The 18,734-nt window shown below is 52.7% G+C and overlaps 7 protein-coding genes across 7 annotated transcripts; 2 read left to right on the top strand and 5 right to left on the bottom strand.

Annotated features, from left to right (window-relative positions):
• Positions 1–478: 478 nt before the first annotated feature.
• Z520_07288 (uncharacterized protein) lies at positions 479–3,236 on the top strand (the record flags this gene model as incomplete). The annotated part of the gene is made up of 5 exons (XM_016777787.1): positions 479–922; positions 973–1,197; positions 1,250–1,861; positions 2,394–2,786; positions 2,856–3,236. The coding sequence occupies 5 exons, from the start codon at positions 479–481 to the stop codon at positions 3,234–3,236; spliced, it is 2,055 nt and encodes a 684-aa protein (XP_016631297.1).
• An 895-nt stretch (positions 3,237–4,131) lies between these two features.
• Positions 4,132–4,968, bottom strand: Z520_07287 (uncharacterized protein; the record flags this gene model as incomplete). Its single annotated transcript, XM_016777786.1, has 1 exon — positions 4,132–4,968. The coding sequence occupies one exon, from the start codon at positions 4,966–4,968 to the stop codon at positions 4,132–4,134; it is 837 nt and encodes a 278-aa protein (XP_016631296.1).
• A 1,176-nt stretch (positions 4,969–6,144) lies between these two features.
• Z520_07286 (uncharacterized protein) lies at positions 6,145–7,150 on the bottom strand (the record flags this gene model as incomplete). The annotated part of the gene is made up of 5 exons (XM_016777785.1): positions 6,145–6,683; positions 6,734–6,811; positions 6,905–6,939; positions 6,994–7,065; positions 7,137–7,150. 5 exons carry the CDS (start codon positions 7,148–7,150, stop codon positions 6,145–6,147), a joined length of 738 nt encoding a protein of 245 aa, XP_016631295.1.
• A 542-nt stretch (positions 7,151–7,692) lies between these two features.
• Positions 7,693–9,608, bottom strand: Z520_07285 (uncharacterized protein; the record flags this gene model as incomplete). The annotated part of the gene is made up of 2 exons (XM_016777784.1): positions 7,693–9,138; positions 9,198–9,608. 2 exons carry the CDS (start codon positions 9,606–9,608, stop codon positions 7,693–7,695), a joined length of 1,857 nt encoding a protein of 618 aa, XP_016631294.1.
• A 495-nt stretch (positions 9,609–10,103) lies between these two features.
• Positions 10,104–12,966, bottom strand: Z520_07284 (uncharacterized protein; the record flags this gene model as incomplete). Its single annotated transcript, XM_016777783.1, has 3 exons — positions 10,104–10,571; positions 10,619–12,653; positions 12,704–12,966. 3 exons carry the CDS (start codon positions 12,964–12,966, stop codon positions 10,104–10,106), a joined length of 2,766 nt encoding a protein of 921 aa, XP_016631293.1.
• A 746-nt stretch (positions 12,967–13,712) lies between these two features.
• On the top strand, positions 13,713–15,404 carry Z520_07283 (uncharacterized protein; the record flags this gene model as incomplete). The annotated part of the gene is made up of 1 exon (XM_016777782.1): positions 13,713–15,404. One exon carries the CDS (start codon positions 13,713–13,715, stop codon positions 15,402–15,404), a length of 1,692 nt encoding a protein of 563 aa, XP_016631292.1.
• A 1,071-nt stretch (positions 15,405–16,475) lies between these two features.
• Z520_07282 (uncharacterized protein) lies at positions 16,476–17,856 on the bottom strand (the record flags this gene model as incomplete). Its single annotated transcript, XM_016777781.1, has 6 exons — positions 16,476–16,909; positions 16,960–17,032; positions 17,087–17,128; positions 17,180–17,365; positions 17,417–17,603; positions 17,651–17,856. 6 exons carry the CDS (start codon positions 17,854–17,856, stop codon positions 16,476–16,478), a joined length of 1,128 nt encoding a protein of 375 aa, XP_016631291.1.
• Between the last annotated feature and the right edge of the window lie 878 nt (positions 17,857–18,734).

The raw sequence follows: 18,734 nt of genomic DNA, 5'->3' as shown, positions 1-18,734 counted from the left end.
CCAGGGCCTTTAGGCTTCTAGTGAGAACCAGTTAAACCATTGGGCAGTCCCGGGGCGCATCGCTAGCGGTCGGCAGGACCCAGAAGTCCCCCACGTAGAGCCCATTAGTCTGGCTGATGGTTGATCTTCGGGGCCACATGGGGCCTGTGCATCATTTTCCCATGTTGTGTATCCATTCTTGGTGCTCTTGGACGTGACACCGCGATTTGTATGCTCCTGTGCTATCCTCGCGTCCTGCTCTCACGCTCAGCGCCGCAAGAGGACACCGAACACCACGGACTGTCTACTCTGAGGAATTGCTATTGTGTTTATTTTGTGCTGTCCTTCGGCTTGGGAGGAGAGGGAAGCGACTATTAAATCCTCTGGTGAGTTGGTGTGAGCCCCATTTGAGAGTGCTTCGCTAACATGGCAGGATATCCGCTGAGTCTGCCAGAACTCCTAGTTGACTGCGACTCATTTCTCCTTCATTGGATGCAGAATGGCGTCCCCTGCAAGACGCGTGCTTGGTGACAAAGATCCCAACGCGCCCATCCAACAACAACCCTCGAAAGTGCCCAACAGAGTCTCACATCTCGCCAGTCCTGTGGCACGACGAAGCTCGACAAAGCGTCCTTTCTCCCCGGAGCGCTCCCCCTCGAGTAGCCCTCGAACCGGCCAGAAACGCAAGATTGAAGAAGCATACGGTGAAGAGCAAGCGCCATCTCAGGATATAGTTGCAGCATGCTTTCTGTCGCAAACGACCGAGTTACTGAGCGACACACGGTCCGAGAATGAAGATAATTTGCAGATCTCGAGTGGCCAGAGCACGACGACTTTGGCCACCGCCCTCACCAGTTTCCGGGCCTCGCAGGAAGAAGCGTCTCAGATGGAGAGCGAATTCCACATCCATGACGAGCCGAGCCAGCAGACCTTGGATAAGATGGTACGTTACGCTCAAGGACGCGTTGTGTCTTTTCTAAGTAATACATGTAGCATGCCGTCACGTTCACACAAACCACGTCTCAACTGGTCCCGCCTCTGCGGCCCAACCTGGCCAAAGAAGCATCTCAAGTCAGCTTGAGCATGTCCAGCCTGATCGACTTCGACACCAACCGTTCGTCGCAAGATGATGAGATGCAAATGATTGAGGAGACCGAGATAGTCAATGACCAAAGGCCCCAGACGGCCGAGGACGCCAGAAAGCAGATGATGCTAGAGGTAAATGCGAGTGTCATTCGTTTGTTATCGCTTGCACTAATCCTGGTCATAGAAAGCAGAAACCCTGCGAACTCGACTACAACTCGCCCTGTACAAGATCCAAACCAACCAGATAACAAGGCCATTCGCTCGTCTCCAGGTTCCTCGAAACACATCTCCCCCACCGCGACTTTCTGTGTCGTCTTCCTCCCCAAAATCTTCGTCGACTGTGCGGCAGAGCCCGGCACCGGAGAGCTCGGCCGCTCAAGAAGCTCGAGTCGCTATGGCTCGTGCTCGTGCAACGATGGGTCCTAGACCGTTTGTTAAACAGCTCTCTAGCCTGCCAGTGCCAGAGATAGTCCCGACAGCCTTTTCGGCGAGATGGAATCACGACATTGATTCGCAGCAAGGGAGTCAGGGCAGCGGGATGCACCCATCTAATGTTCCCAGCAGCCCTCCTCTGTCGCAGCCAGGTCATACTCCTGAACCCTCGGTCGTGGGAGCAAAACATCGGGACTCGAACCCTAGCACGCCCTTACAGCTATCTAGTCCAGCCCCAAGTCAATACGAAGAGGATATCGAAGGCGATGTTGATACCCGACATGACCATCTGCGAGGCGCTGGTCTCACTAGCAGCGTGATCAAAGGAGAAGCTGCAAACAGCCTGCTGGATCTTGTCCGGGGTGTAAGATCTGGGGGAGTCGGGATGTGCGGAGTATGACAACTGAGCCCGACATTTTGCATTTTTCCCGCCATGTCGCAGTCGATTTGTGGCCAGCAAAGCAAGGGTCTGTTTGTCTCCAAGGAGATTTTGACCACTTAGGAGCAACATCTACAGCATGGCGTTTGGGACCAATTTTTTCTGTTCTTTGTTTGACATTTGATCTGCCCGCACTCACCGTCCAATGAATTTAGGGGGTTATGCAACGTCTAGCCTCTTCTTTCCAATTGACATGTTTCTTTCCAATCGAGCCGGTTTGCTTGATCCGCTGCCTTCCCTCCGTTCCAGATTGTGACCGCGTTTGTTTGTCACGAAATGGTGATGCCGCAAGCCAACCCGTGGCGTCTGTCTTTGTCCATAGACGGGGGAATCTGTCCCGGGTAGAGACACTGTCAGGCTCTGGTGGGCAATCTCTCAGGAATGCTGTACAGGGTTCTGTCCTCTAATACAGACATCCATAAAACTTTTTTTTTGATCTTTGGCTCTTGGCCTCTAGATATCTCTAGGTTCACGGAGACACGCCAAATACTTGGGAACGACAAGAAAGAAAGGAAAGATGGGCCAGTCCACAAGCCATCATCCTCCACCATCCTCCACCTCCGACAATGGAGTCGAGGTATATGATCCAAACACAGCCGACTCCCCTCTCAAGTACCAAGTCGATCACCCCGACACCACGACGATCATCGACATGTCGTCGTCCGGTCCTACCGGTCCTGCCCCCAGCAGGGCCAATGCCCAGGTGTATTTCCATCTCAGCCGCACCGGCCACGACGTCGCGCCCAAGGCGTTTCCCGCCTGCGTCTCGGCTGGCAAGGGCGTCATCGTCAGGGAAGGATACTTGAACGGCGCCTGGACATGCATCCGGCCTTTCGAGGTCGAAAGTGAGGTGCATCACTGCTGCTGCTCCTGCTCCTGCTCCTACTCATGCTCCTGTTGCTGTTGCTGTGGCCCCAAGAACGCAGCAAAAGATCAAGGACAACCACGGACCATCACGTTCCCTCCGGATCCCAGCGTGGAGGGCTCTCGCGAACACAAGATCCGCATCGTGGGCTGTCGGGAGATCGAGTTCTCGGTCCTCCAAACCCCTGCCTCTGCCTCTGCCTCTGCAGCTACCTCTACCTCCGCCGCCGAGCTCCCCGCCCCGCGCTTCGTCAAACTCAAAGTCAAGGCCCTCGTCTCTGCGGCCAACGAGGAATTCTCCCCCAAGGGCGCCACCGAGGGCGTTCCGCTGTGGATCGGTGTCGATGAGTCCCCGGATAATATCTTCCGCGCTGTACCCGGGCAATATGGCACGTGGGAGGTGAGGTGTGACGGCGGTGAGGTGGTGAGGTGGTGAGGTTCTGGTTCTAGCCCTAACCGATGTCGGGGTTGGGGTTAAGGAGGATATTATCTGGTGCCGTGTTTTGTGTGTATTTCTGCTTCGTTACAGCCAGGGTGACGCGATTGGAAGGGGAGTAGAGCTTGTTTGCTTGAACTGGGTCCAAGAATTACCGGCTGTTCCAGGACGTCGAATGCATGCACTACTTATCCATCAAATGAATTGAATCACTCATGGGAGGAACGTTCCGGAGCTTGAAGTCTTCAGTGATATCAATAGATTACCCCGGTGTGCGGGAAGCTTTTCGAAGTTGAATCAAGTCATGCTCATCGGCGTCGTCTGCAATCTACTCTATATACCTACATAGCTAAAAGCTTGGAGTGGTACAGGCATGATCTAGTTCAGCGTCATGGGGTTACTCATTCTACGCGTATAGACTTAGTCCCCCCGTCCGGGATTCGATAGATTGCTCGCACTCAACACTCTGCGCACTGACTGCATCTACATGACTGGCACTTGGGACTTGATACCTGACACTGCTGGGACTGACCCGACTGGCCCGACTGGGCCAAGCTGCTGGCAAAGATGACTCTATGGCCGTAATGTCGAATTCCATGAAGCAACCCGCCCAGAAAACTCTTTGTTTGAACTCGAGGGGGACAACTGGATCGCGAGAATCAACGTGAAGAAGCACAAGCTGGACTTGGAAAATATCTACAGTCAAACCCTTGATGGTCACAGTGTCAATCCCCGACTGAGTACTCACTCCTTGCTATATAGCTATCACCCACAATGCTCAAGCCCCAGATCTATCTGATTCCCCACCGCTCATGTACCTAGGTATGTTAGCCCCGGTCGCTCGCTCGCAGCATTGCATGCAAGTGAAGTTGCAGGGGCGATATTCCAGCCGACCTCAGACCATCTCGACGCCGCCATCGTCCTTGCGCACCCAATACGCGGGTTTGGACCCCTGATGCATCCCGCCCACCCGGTACGCCAGCTGGACCAGGCTGGGGGTGGCGCTGGCGGCACTGGAGCTGCTGCTCTCTCCTTTGTGGGAGGTGGCAGCAGTCTCTGTCTCGGTCCCGACCCCGATCCACATCAAGGGTCGTCGTCGACGACGCTGGTGTCTGTGGCTGTAATCCGGCTGGATGGAGGGCAGGTCGGAGATGGTGACCAGGCACTTTACGTTGAAGCGCAGAAACCCCCAGCTGTGCCACTCCTTGAGCACAAAGGCGAAATAAGTCCCGCCCACGATGTCGAGCTCGTGGGTCTGGTTTTGCCCCGTGGGCATCGACACCGTCACCGTCTTCTTGCCGCGGGTTTTGGTGTTGTGGGTGTTGTTGTTGTCGTGCGACCATGGGTAGATGGGCGATCGATCCGCCGCCGCGTCCGCCCCTTTTGCTGCACGCGTGTACAGGTCGTAGTGGATGATGACGCCTTCGCCCGCGGAGAGGAGAATAGGGAAGTCATCCGTGGCGGCGCAGCTTTTCTCGCCGTCGCCGTCGCCGTCGCACATGCGTCGTATTTTCTCCTCCTTCACCTCAAGGTCGGACATTAACTCGGAGCCATGTTCATGTTCATGCTCATGCTCATGCTCCCGCTCCGGTTCCGGCTCTGGGAAATTCAACCACCCAGACTTGATGCACGAGCCCTCTCCGTTGTCTTCTACACGCCCGTGCACCGCCACTGTCAGGGCCGCGATGTCCTTCCGGGCGTGGTCGATGTGGAAGAATGGAGGTTGGGCCATTATGTGTTGAGCTTGTCTTGTTATGAAGAAGAAGAAGAAGAAGAAGAAGAAGAAGAAGAAGAAGAAGAAGAAGAAGAAGAAGAAGAAGAAGAAGAAGAAGCAGTGGATGCAGGAGAAGCAGTAGTCCTTTTTTTCCGCCCAAAGGCGATTGCTGTCCCTGCCTGGTCTGGTCACTAGTTCGTCTGAAAGGCTTTTTTTATCTTGTAGAATGGCTACGGTCAGTTTCCGAGTGAGGAAGAGCTTAGAAAAACGAAGGGGAAAAGAAGAGGAAGAGCTTTCTGGTGTCCCCCTGTGTCTTGTTATATCTTCCAAATGAAGGTCTTAGGTCGATATTCTTACAGTCTTCTCCTTTCTTTTTTTTCGCTTGTGACCAAACTGGCGGCGCTTGTTTCTGATTGTTGGCGCAAACGAACCACCATGATTCATTATGGGGAGTCAGTCATGCGAGAAGAAATCACCGGGATGAGGACAACAACGAACAGTGCCAGAGTCATGTCGAGCTGTGGTCTTCGTGTATATTCTCGTTTGCCCTGTTCACTCAGCCACCCGAGGGCTATTGAATCATTTCATTCAATAAGGTAATACATCTGGGGTTTCTTGGCTTATGAGTCTGAGAGTGGTCTGCTTGGGGTTTTGCAAGTATAAGCAGCACTCCTCTCAATACCTGGCGCAGACTTCTCATGCAACATCAGGTAGGGTTGGAAGTAGGAGGTATTGGGAGATAAGGCTGAGAACCCCTGTATGGCCTCGATGGATATTGGCAAAAGCAGCAACTTTTAACTAGTCCTCTCTTGGTTAGTTCAACCAAAAAGGGACACACAGCGCCACCGTTGCCCTCGAGTTGTTGCCTTTGACGAGTAAGAATACCTCGCATGATAACATTGTCCCATCCCATACTGCAGCACGTTCCAATTGTGTGATGGGTATCTCGCTTTCCCTCTGCATTACCTCGTACTTCCACGGGGTGTAGGCGTCTGCCACTCGTTGGAATTTTCGGGTTGGTAACATTTTGGGCGTCGTGCACCGTCACTGCTTCTATCCGAACACTACTTCGTAGTTATGCTTTCTTTTGGTTCATCCACTCGTCACAATATTTTTATCCGCCTGTGCCAGCCCTCTCACTTTCCACTTCCTCTTGAGGGTGGGCAATCTTGTCGTTTTGTCCGTTTTCTTCCCCTAGAATGTTTCTGGCTCTTCTGCCCCATTGGCTTCCAAGTCCGGAATCTCGAACCCCTCCTCTGTGCTATAGAGTATGGTCTGGATGTTTTTGATCAGACCATTTTCGTCAGTCTCAAGTGAAGGATCCTGTTCGACCGCATTCTGCAACAGCAATTCGATATCGCGCAGTTTGCTGAAATAAAAGTCCCGCTCTTTCTCCAGACCCGCGATTGCTTCCTTCAGCGATTCGTTTTCGGCCTTCAGTGCAGAGGAACCGGATGCTCCTGCACCTGCGGTACGTGGTGGAGGTCGACTCACCGGTGCAGGCCCCGTTTTCCGAGTCGTGCTTGCGCCGGTGCTTGTTCGCGGAGCGGTCGAAGCTGCTGGGGCGGCGCCGGCACTCTTTCTTCGTGCGACAGCGTCGTAGTCGTGGCCCGGAAAGTATTGATCCCAGAACCGCTTTGACCACTGTAGAAATTCGAGGTTGTCTTGCATTTTACATTTGACAAGTTGCTCGACGGGCACGGTTCGGTCGATGCCGTGTTTTGTAAAGCAGTCTGCGACATTACGGTCAGCGGCGTGCCAAGCGACGAGCAAGTGAACGTACTTTGCAGGATCTTGAAGTTTTGTATGTAGGCATATTCGGTATTGACATTGAATTTTACCCGACTCATGGGGATATCAACTGTAATCTCCAATCAGCCTCTGCTGGATATTCCCTTCGTGTTACGAGCGCAATTCCTGTGTTAACGGGAAGGCGGCTGAGGAGACGACGTACGGAAGATGGAGTCGAATAATTGGCATAGCGCGGCTCTATCGATTGCTGTATTAGCTTCTGATGTGAAGACTTCCTCGTGTACACCCTACCCTGTCCCGCATTGCTCGACTTTTGTGATGTTGAGTTGGAGGAGGCCATTTAGCCATGCAAGCAGTTCTTGCCTGTCCGCATGTCAGAGACATCCAGCATATTGCCTCGAGTCCTACCGGACCAGGTATCATTGGAGAATTACCTTGATTCGCTCATGGCTGCACCTATGAAGAGAAGAAGGCGCAGACGAGTTGAAGCGCAAAGGGATCTACGACAGCCAAGGGCAAAAGAGATTTCGCTTTGAAGACGCCAAAGGGAGAAACGATCGGCGCAATAAGAAGCAAAGGATGGAATGCAGTGGCTTGGTCTTGGTTTGTGGGAGGGAAGGACGTGGATGGTTGTGCAGGATACAGCGTGAAGGGAAATGTTTTTGTTGCGACGATGGTTGTTGCTTGTTGCTGGTTGCTGCGCAGGACGCCGGGCGCAGGACGCAAGGACGGGGGTGTTGACTGTGACGCGGGTCCCTGGGTTTCAGGGATCGGGATCGAGGGGCTCAGCCTACGAGAACAATCACTTGCCGCTTTACTGACCAGCCTGGTGGCCCCCTGAACCACGAGTCAACCACGGGGGTGGCCGCCCAATCGAATGGTTAAACAGGGCCCACTAGCCTCACCCCAAGACACGGCTAGACACCCCTCAGGTCAAAGAGCGCAACAATATGCCGCGAGTACTGAAATTGCTAAATTGACCAACTGGCCTCATACTAGAACCAATCTTTGGCATCGATCTGTGTCCCAGGCTTCTCCAAACATGATGCCATACACATAGGCATCGCCCACTATCTCGAACATATCTGATCCGCGTGGCCGGAGGATGAGCGGGACTTTTGCTCCCGCAACGAGTGCAACCACATCACCAAGGCAAGCATCTTCCGGCAAATTTGCAAACCGACGTTTCTTGGTCCAACCCATACGCCGACCGTGAGTGTGGAGCGGCAGATCTCGAGAGCTCAGCTTTGTCCATCCAATATTCCGTAGGATGGTCATCATGGCTGTAAGCAAATACTCCCATAGTGCCACAATGGTTAGGCCCATATGCAGACATACGAACAGCCTGGTGGGCGTAGTCAACATTTTATGCACGGCATACGCTCTTTTGACGTGGTCTTCGTCTAGTCGAATACGTTGGGTTTCCCAAAGGCGCCGGGAGTCCAAGGCGGTGATAGTAAGCCAGTAGGCTTCTTCAGGGACACTGGCGGACAGCCATGATGGCCTTTTATGCTTGTCGAACAGTCTCCTCCACCCAGCCTCGAGACGTGCCTGGACCGCTCGCTCCAGTAAACACAGCCACATAACCCTGTACTCATAGTGCTCATTGTAAACCTGCATTGTAGTGTTTGCATGATTGAACTTACGCTGTTGGGCAATTGTGAGTGGTTCTGCGAGAAATTCAAGCTCATCGATCACATATCCAGTTAACGCCAGCGATGACCCGACTCGAATGGCATTACAAGGAGCCTCGTCCGAGGCACGAAAGTGACAAAAGCGCCGCAAGATGTTGACCATCGGGATCGTCTCTGTTGGTGATGGATCTCTGTAATTGAAGCTCCAGTCTGGCGTCCACGAGGGAAGATTTGCAATCCTATGGTTCTGTGCTTGACACGTCGAGAGAATATCAAGATTGCAGTCTTGCAGGATGCAGTAGTAGGCAGCATCCATGTATAGATTTCGCACTTCGACGTGGTAATTAGGGGCTATTTCAGGCATACGAGCTCGGTCTTCAGGTGACAGCATCCCGATGAGCGCGAAAATCTTGTCGAGCGGGTTTTCTGCTATCCTGACACTGAACTCGCGCAGCAGGAATGAAAGCTTCCCCTGAATTCCACCGAGATATGCCAGCTGGGTGAGAAGGCGTGTCGTTGCGACATTTGGGTGAATGGGAAATCCAGAGGGCAAATACACCTTTGCTAGCACATGAAATGCCATTGCCAAATCATCCCAGGGCATCGTATCCTGTCCGCACTGTAAGATGGCAAATCTTGCCTTTGCGACCTCCTGGACAACCCAAATTCGTTCAAAGTACTGGTTGCAGAAGAATTGGAGGATCTTCTGAAAATCCGGTAAATCCAGGCTCAATGCATATCGCCAGTATATTCCTTTGGTTTTTTTGAGCTCCTCGATCGTTTCCCATTTGGAAGCGATTTGCTGAATCAGTGGAATGCGTCACCCGCGCCATCCATGTATGGTCCCAACCAAGAAATGACTTGTCTGGCGGTGCCGAAGATACGGCTCATTTGGCCTATTTGACTCGCCTTCTCGTCCAGATCTAGCTGGTCAATGCACAATGCGTCTATCCAGAGTCGACGAGTGCGATCTGTTCGTCGCAAATATACCAGTGCGAAGCCAATGTTGCGGCCGGCCATAACGTAACCGTTGTCAATGTAGACTCTCATTCTGGGATGGAGCTCTCCCCAGCAGTAAGAGACTGCCTCGTACTGATTAGTATCATCGTCTTCGTTGTGATTGGTGTCATCGTCTTCTGTAAGACACACGAATTTCAGAGAGCACATCAAAACATCAGTTCGGTCACCAGCTTCGAGCTCCAGAACCCTGATCCAGAATGAGTTGCCCTCATTTCTCGGCAAAGGCTTCCACTTGTATGGGTTCACAGCCATGGCACATAGAGTCGGCGTCTTCCACAGGATTTCTCGTCTTCGCAACTGTCCAGCCTCAAGCGTGGCGAAAAGCGAATTGTACGTGACGGAGAGTGAGGAGCTCAAGCTGAGAAAACTCCCATGTGGTTTACAGGCCAAAAGTCAGCTTCATATCTAATCTTTCTAGCGCCAAAATAGTCTAAATATGCGGACCACAAATATTTTCAGTGTGTCTGTGAGTGAAGCGGCAAATGCAAACGTCTGTACGAGAACATTCCCAATCATCACTACCAGCGAAGCAGCCCTTGCCGCTTCACTAACCAGCCTTGGTGGCTCCTTTAACTACGAGGGAACCACTCGAGTTGTCACTTGAACGACCGTTTAGAGGAGGGCCCATTAGCCTACTAGCCTCCTCACAGAGATAGAGCCAAAACCAGTGCATTTTTATTGTTAATACAGTCGAGATTCTCATTGCATCTATGCCCACCCCCGCCCTTGCCTCGATCCAACAATCGTTTATTTCGTCGCTTCGCTCGCGTCGCTGGCCGGTTTGGCTTTGCTGTCATCTCCCTTCTTCACTGATCCGCCCGCTTGAGCATCTGCAGGCGACTTGTTCGCCTGCTCCTCGGGCACACCCTTCGTTGACGGGTTCTGACCCTCGACATCCGGGTGATCGGGGGCAACTCCTGAAGCGTTGACCTCGTTGCCTTGCTCGTCAACCAGTCTTGTTCTTGTCTCGTACTTGGTCTGGAAGGATGCTTTGCCCTCCGCTAGCAGTTCTTGAACTTGGGCTTCGTCCAAGAGATTGCCGTTCTGGTCGCGATATTCCACTCGCTCTTCTTGTCCAATCACCCTCCCCTCGCCAACCTGAGGGGTGACCGCTGATGGGTCATCTTTCCTGTCCGAATCGATCTGCATGGACGGAACTGTGGGAGTTACTCCACCTTCTCCAAAGTTTGGAAGCGGCGTCGAGTACTTGGCATACTATTTCTAGTCAGTCTTGATCACTTCGAGCAGTTTGTCTCGCTTACATCAGTGTGGAAGGTGTTGCAGTCAAAGTCCCAGGTGTCAAACAGTTTGACCGCTCTGCATTGGTCTTGTGTCCATGGATTGCCATAGATCAATGGAGCGTACAAGGTGAAAACACCAATCGCAAATGCCACAAACACGACAGCGACACTCCAGCCAATTTCGGGATACTTCTTCAATCCTAGAGACGAAATCCGGTTGACGACAAAATCGAAGATCTGGCACATGGCCATGATGGCGAAGTAGAGGGCCGGCAAATAGTGGTGCAGAAACAACTGCCTTGCCATCAAGTAGAAGGGGAAGTAGTGGAAAGCCCATGCAAGAACGGTCTGACCGACTTCGTAGTCGAATCGTCTGAAGTTGACGTTGGAATAATCGTTGCAGCTCCGTTGCCAGCGTAGAACGGCGATACCTTTGAAAATGATGTAGGTCAAAATGGCCAGGCTCGAAGGCCACCAGATGGCGGGATTCCCGAGGAGATAGATCTGACGATGGTCCTTGCCCCAGAAGTTGATCCCGCGTCGGAGAATCGGCCAGGAGCCTGGTCGGGAGTCCCAGGCGTGCGATTCAACCAAGCCGGCATTTGTCCTCCACATGACCTTTTGCAATTCCCAGAACTTGCCCAAGAAGCCAGGGTTCCTGTAGTTGACTTTCTCTGCATCTTCCCCGAGCATTGAATGCTGATTCTGTTCAATGTACCACACACTGTTGGGAAGGGTGCCTCCTTTGGCACAAGTCACTTCCTGTTGCTCGAATCCCCAATCAGGCAGTTTGACCTTGTGTGAGAAAAGAACGCAGCCCGTCATGATGTGGACCAGCTTAAATTTCGTCTGAATCGTCCTCAGCCTCTTCTTGGCTTCTTCGCCATCAGACATTGACTTGACAATTTCCACTCGGAAGAGATCATTGGCGTCACCTTCAAATCCTTCGTAGCCATAAGCAGTGACTTCGTTCTGCCAGTCAGCCTCGGTAATTGGAGGTCGGACGTCGTGAGAGTGAATGCGTCGATGCGTTGTGATGTGGTACAGCCGGATAACGTCACCATCCTTGATAAACTCAGTGAGATTAGACCACGCTTTGGGACCTGCAATGGTGACATTGTCGGCGGTGATGGGCTGTGTCTGATTCTCGAGAAGGAAAATGTTGTTCTCGTCTTTGTGGGGGTACAAAGTAACTTGTTGTTGTTTGCTGCCGCCAGGGTACATGTGTGGATGGGAGTGGAGGTAGCCACCCTGGGTGTTGTGATGTCGGATGGTCACTTCGCTACCAAACAATACGTCGGCAGGTGTATCAGCCATACCCTTGTTGTTCAATGTTGCTTGGAACTCAGAAGACATGAAACCATCGCCGTCGCCAGGATTGACCAGGCACAAGAAATGAATTCCGAACATCCCCACATAGAACGCAATCGGGATGACAATCAGGCAGAAGACTCTAGCAAAGAAATGCTTGAACCATTTCCGTGGGGTGACGTTGACGCTGTCGCCGAGCAGCACCCACAATTGGAGGATGGTCAAGCTGCCGACCCAGGCGATGGTGAAGAGACCGACCCATTTGACACTGGCAGTGGCACCCAGGCCCAGACCAGTAGCTGCAAGCCAAAACCACCAACTTGCGTCAAAGGCGCGCTCGGGGCCTAGTTCATGTTGGTTTGTGAAGGCAGTCCATGCTAGAGCTGTGAAGGCGGTACAGATGACCAAGGGCGAGTCGAGAAGAATCAGCCTCGATTGTGTGACCAATGCATTTTCAAAGATCAAGAGTGCGGAACCGAGACAAGCCGTGACTGTTCGGCATCCGTACGCCTTCAGGGTCAAAAACATTGTGGGAATGGTGAGGACTCCGAGGATGGCAGGTAGGAGGCGCATCGAGACGTAAGGGACCTTGGGTTCGAGATAATCCTTTCCGATGTCCTTGAAATCGAAGTCGCCATTGAAACCAGCGAGCCAGCCAGCCAAGGTGATGAGGAGTTTGGCCAAAGGAGGATGGACATCCATGAAGAATTTGCCCTTGATGTACTTGGTAGCAAATCCACCGAAGCTTTGATTTGAATTAGCATATAGTCCTTTGCGAGTCGTTGATCAACTTACTGGACCTCATCGAAAACCACACTGGTGGGTTGGTAGATCTTGAAAAGGCGGACGACGCCAGCCAACAGAGTCAACAGCGCCATGATCTGATAGTCTCCCATGGGGAGCAGGAATATATCGTTATCAGTTGCACCCTCTGAAGCGTAACTCTTCTTCTTGCTCGACTGCGTGCGGATCATGTCACTGCTGACTGCACCCGAGGCTGGCGCAGGAGAAGCAGCCTTCTGCGAGGCCGCATTCTTCCGGGAGGGAGCGTGGGCCATGATGAAGAAAATAGGCTCGCTGGCTCAGAGGTAAATGGTCAATACAGCAGCAATTGTGTGGAAAGGCTGAACCGCAGAGGACACGGTCGAGGTTGTGTGCGGTCCCCCTTGGATGGGGAGTTAAAGGAGAAGCTTGGGTCAACGAGAGACAAGAATAAAAAGGTCGATCATTAGCTTGGTCAAAAGACCATGATGAAAAGGAAGAAGACAAGCACGAAGGAAAAAGGTAGCAAGGGGATTGAAGGCTGGACTGCAGTGAAGAGGTTCAGGAGTAACAGTTGCCAACGTGCCAACTTGTTCATTGAGGGCTTGTGTCTCCGCAGCGCAGCTGTAACTTTTCGTTGGCTCGCATCCCAGTCTTTACTTAGCGCAACGCGCATGTGCAAGGCCGCAGGCGTAATGCTTAGGCTCCTTTTCCTGTTCCCCTTCTGCCCTTAAGCGAGTCTCCAAACTCCACAAGCCTGCCTTAGCCACAGCTGCACCAGCCACAGGTTCAGATTTCTTCCCAAACCTCGCATTTCGTTCGAGTTCCGGCTCTCAGGTTAATGGTCCAGTCAACCCCAAATCCCTCAACTCAGAAAGCCGCGGCACACACGAGTGTCTCTGAATTGGTACAGAAGCATCTAGAGCCTCCCTTCCTGAAAACACAAACCTCCAAAACCTGTCCAGACGCAAGATCAAGTGAAATTTGAAAAAAGTGCAGGCGTGGTGGGTTTGTCCTAGGCAGCTGGTAGAGAGCCGCAACGATGGCACAGAATGGGCAGAATGGAGCAGTTCCCGAACTTCCAGAATCCGTCTCAAAGCCCCCTGAAGGTGTTGTCCTACCGCCCAAAGACATAAGAGCAATTATCGAAAAGACGGCCGGCTACGTGGCGCGCAACGGCACTGTCTTCGAAGACCGCATCCGCGACAAGGAACAGGCGAATCCGAAGTTTTCCTTCCTCTCTCCCCACGATGCGTACGCTCCTTTCTACCAATGGCGACTGTCTGAGGTGCGGTCGGGACGAGGCACGGCCGTCTCTGCCGGAAGAGCAGGAGATGCGACACCTGTGCCAGAAAAGCCAAAGGGCCCAGAACCGCCTCCAGAGTTTCAATTCAGTGCGCGCATGCCCAACATCAGCGCTTTGGACTTGGAGGTGGTCAAGCTCACAGCTCTCCACGTTGCTCGCAAGGGTAAGGGTTGGATGACCACCCTGTCACAACGAGAAGCCCGGAATTACCAGTTCGACTTCCTGCGCCCGCAACACTCGCTTTACAATTTCTTTCAGCGCCTTGTTGATCAATACACGATTCTCCTTCAGACGGGGCCGGAAGGTCAAAAGGCAGAACAAGCCCGCATTCAAGTCCTCCAGGCCAACATTCAGGATCGATTTCGAGTTCTCAATCTGGCAAAGAAACGGTCGGAATACACCAAATGGGAGGAGACCCAAAAACAGAAGAAAGAAGAGGCGGAAGAGGCCGAACGGATAGCCTATGCCCAAATTGACTGGCATGACTTCGTCGTCGTTGAAACAGTGCTGTTCACTGAGGCAGACGAGCAGGCCGATCTTCCTCCTCCGACAACGCTGAATGATCTTCAGAGTGCAAGTCTCGAGCAGAAAGCGATGATGAGTCTAGCCAGACCAGATATGCGTATCGAAGAGGCAATGCCTACAGACGACATGAGTGGTTATGCATACAACGACCAATTTGGAGGATACCCTCAAACGAACGGCTGGGCGCCCCCACCGGAAGCGCCTGCACCAGTACCGGCAGCAATGCCAGCATATACTCCTTCTCCTATGCCACAACATCCCTCGCCAGCCGTGCCTCAGATGCCGACACCCATATCATCCTATTCACCTGCTATCCCTCCCGTGCCCTCTCCACAACCCCCATCAGTCCCAATGCAGCAACCGCCCCCTTCAACCGCATCTCCTGCGCCAGCAGCACCGGGTCAACCTCCCATGCGCATCAAACAGGACTATATCCCTCGCGCCCAACAACGTGCTGCCACTGCTCGGGCCGCCACGGCCCTGTGTCCCAACTGCGGCCAGCAAATCCCCATCGCCGAGCTCGACGCGCACTTACGCATCGAGTTGTTGGACCCGAGATGGAAAGAGCAGCAATCCAAAGCTGCGTCGCGGTTTTCGACCACGAATCTGGGCGGCACGGACGTTGCGGCGAACCTGAAGAGACTGAGGGCTAGGACGGATGGAGTCACTAGCGACCCAGTCGCGGAGGCGGCCGCGAGGGTCTTGGGCGAACAGGAGGAGGAGGAAAGGAGGAAAAGAATGAAGCTCGAGGGGGGTGGTCCGCCCGTCGCCGCGGCCGCGCCAGCGCCAGCGTATCCTGGCGCTGTAGGGGTAGGGGCACAGAACCCACCTGCGGGTGGACAGCAGCATACCATGGATTTGCAGGAGCAAATACGGCAGATCCACAACAAGTACAAGTCGTGATGACCTCGGGACATGGGGAAAAATGTACATTAATGCCTACCTTTGCGACATGGTCCCTCTGTGGATGGATTTGTCGCGCACGGCAAGTAAATGCTTCTTCCAAATTATGACAACCGCCTGCAGTCAGCACCACGGGACCAAAACTTCTCGAGAGAAAAATTCTAGAAACGAGCCTTTGTCCCATTGATTCTCAGCGGCAATGAATTACCGCTTCATTTGCCCTGTGGGCTGTGATGATTGTTACAATGACATGACCTGAGGTCCTCGACTGGATTGCAAAAGTGGCTGAGTTGAGTTGAACGATACGGTTGGAATTCAAGAATGCATGCATTGATCCGAGGGCAATTCGCGTACAGAGACGCTACACGCCTCCCGTTTCGTTGAGAGAGGTGGGCGAAAAACGAAAAGGCAAAAAACATATTAAATTTGACATGCCCATCGTGTATCTGGGAGACCTTTACCCATGCGTCTCCGTACGTCCCATCCTCATAAGATATTGCTTGTGACATACACAATCTCAGATTCAGTCACCGGAAACCAGACCGACGTATAAAATACCCTCAGATCCCCACAACAAGAAAAGCCCGAATTACAGCCAGGCCACAAACTTTTGGACAAACTCGCTTGAACGCGATTACCACAAATAGGACCCGGGGTATCTTATCAAAGACAAACTTTCGTGCAGATTAAAGATGGAATTCTTCCAAAATTCGCAGAGAAATATGTCAATGAAAAGAACGAGTCCCTGGCTGGCGCTGGGACGGCGTCGATCGAAGTAACGGATTTGACAAAGGATGGTTCCAAGCACGTTCGAAAGAGGGGGAGAGAGGAGGAATTGAGGTTTCAGCGGTAGATGGATGAGGGAGTCCTCTAGCCCTATTGACGTGGGCGTTAACGAAGGAGAGAGAGTAATAGAAGCTTTTCTTCGCGTCCGTAAACATATTCGCTATTAAACCCGGGAGTAGAGGCCCGTAGGAGTCTACCGCGAGAATTAATGATAAGGAGTCCGGCGGGAGAGGTTAGGAGGGATAGTAGTAGGTTTTCTTCGATGATTCAATCTTGGTGAAACAATCAAGTGGCGGGTTGAGTCGGGACAGTGGTCCTGTCGTGGAATGTTGCATTGCCGTTTGTATTATTGCCCAGGGTAGTGTTGGTGGTTCCGGAGCCTACCCGGGCTGCTTGGAGAGAGCCAGATCTCTCTTCCTTGGAAGTCCTTGACCCGCGGGACAAGGCACGGTCAGGAATGACAGCAGTTGGACTGACGACAGGACGGGTCAAGTCTTCTTCTGGGTTGTAAGCAGAAGCCTCGAGGTCGTCGAAGTCCTGGCCGGGGTTTGCAGTTTGGTATTCGCAGCTTTTGATGAACCAGAAGAACCCAGCAGCCAGGAGTGAGCCGAGAAGAGGGCCTACCCAGTAGATCCAGTGTTCACTTGGGAAGGAGTGGTTGGCGACGCAAGGGCCGAAGCTTCGAGCCGGGTTCAAAGATCCGCCGGTGTAGTACACGCCTAGGCTTCTGTCAATGGATAGGCATGTATGCAGCATGGATTTAGCTCACCGCCCAACTCAGCAATGAAGAGAGACAAGCCAATTCCGACTGGGGCGAGGAATGTTCCTTTATGTTTTTCAGCCTATGGAAAAACCGTCAGTAAGCAAATAGGGTGATTGTCTTTTCAAATACTCACAGCTAGCATGAAGATGGTGAAGACCAGTTGGGCGGTGAGGAACTATACAGGTGTTAGAAGGGGACCCCAAATGCATTGTGCCGGCAAACTGACCATCTCGATGAAGAGTCCTTGCGCCTTGTTTGTTCCCCCACTAAGAGAGGTTGTGACAGCCAGTGGCCCGGGGAAAAGTGCCTTTACAACTCCAGCAGACGCCATCGCCCCCAACATTTGTGCAATGAACACAAGGGCACCTCGAATGAAAGGCACGGCGCCAATGAGGCAGAGACCGAGAGTGACCTGTCATGTCGTCAGCCCATCAATCATGTCTTTTTTGCCTGAATCCCGTACAGCAGGGTTGAAGAGACCACCAGAAATTCTGAAGAAGATCCAAGCATTGACCGCAAGGGAAAACCCGAAGCACAAGGCGATGTAGAGGAGCTGGATAGGATTCGGCCCTTGGGGGAGGTCTGTGCTCGTATTGCCGGTAGTCGTTTGAGGAGTGTTGGCCACTTGGGTGCCAGCAAATGCGAAGAAGCTGAAGATGTGTCAGTTAGCCCACTCTGGCGGGAGGAGGATGCTCACAGGAAGAGAAAAGTGCCAACGAATTCGCCGGCCATGGCAATGAAATGGTTTCGAGGCTTGTTTGGGATCCTCATGAAGAAGGAGACCGGTTTCGGGCCCTGCATTTTCTCGTCCTCGCCAGACGCTGTCGCTCCAGTCCTTGATTTTCCCTTCCGATGTCCGAAGATGCCAGGAAGAAACCCGGACTTAGCGTTGATGTTATCCATGTTCGCAGATGACTGTTGAGCTTTTGACAGGCAGCTGACAACAAATGGCAAGGGAAGGCGCAGGCTCTTTTGCCAGGAAGGCGGTCGCCGGAGACGAGGCTGAGGTTGGTCGCTGGACCACAGAAGTCGCCTCAAATCTCAAGTATTCAATAGAAAATGTGGTCTCTACACTCAATCCGAGAAGCACAACAGCACACAAAACAACCAGGCCTTCAAGAACAGAGGTTTTAAGATGAAGAAGAGAAGAGACCGCTGGTCAGGAGGGAGGAGATAAGGGTCAGTTGATCTACGGTGTGTCGAAAAGTCATGGTGGTCTCCCAGCCGCGTACCAAGGCTGTTAAGACGGCCATAGGGCCCTTGGAAAACGGCACAGACGCCATCGAAAAGTAAAAGGTGGTGGGAAGTTGATATGGCGATCGACGTTCAGTAGGCGAATGGTCGATGGATGGACATGGATGAACATGGTGATGTGAAGATGTGGCATCGGCGTTCACCCAGCGCTGGCATCGAATGACGAAAGAGGCACCGCTGGAAATTTCTAATTGGGCATGGCGTCTGTTCAGCTCAGGCTTAGGCGGGGTCAGTGGGCCAATCGCCCCTAAAGAGCAAAGGCTAGGCTGGAATGAGGGCGAAGAGGGGAGCGCTGGGGCGTGCATCACACGGAAATGGGGGACACTTAGGGGGCGCTAATGGAGAGCCGTAGCCTAATGATCCCTACAACTGCGCCCCAACTCGCCAAGCACAGACCCAAGAGCCCCAGGAGGGAGCTGGTCGAAAAGATGTCGAAAGCAAGATTGACGGGTCTGGAACGCCCTGCATGTCAGGACTGAAGCAGCACACGAGAGAGAGAAAAGTGCGTCTTGTTTCTCAGCTTTCGT

Source organism: Fonsecaea multimorphosa, assembly GCF_000836435.1.
Source record: "Fonsecaea multimorphosa CBS 102226 unplaced genomic scaffold supercont1.14, whole genome shotgun sequence".
Taxonomy (NCBI): Eukaryota; Fungi; Ascomycota; class Eurotiomycetes; order Chaetothyriales; family Herpotrichiellaceae; genus Fonsecaea; species Fonsecaea multimorphosa.
Note: the sequence above shows the minus strand (reverse complement) of the source record. Positions and strands in the feature narration are given on the sequence as shown.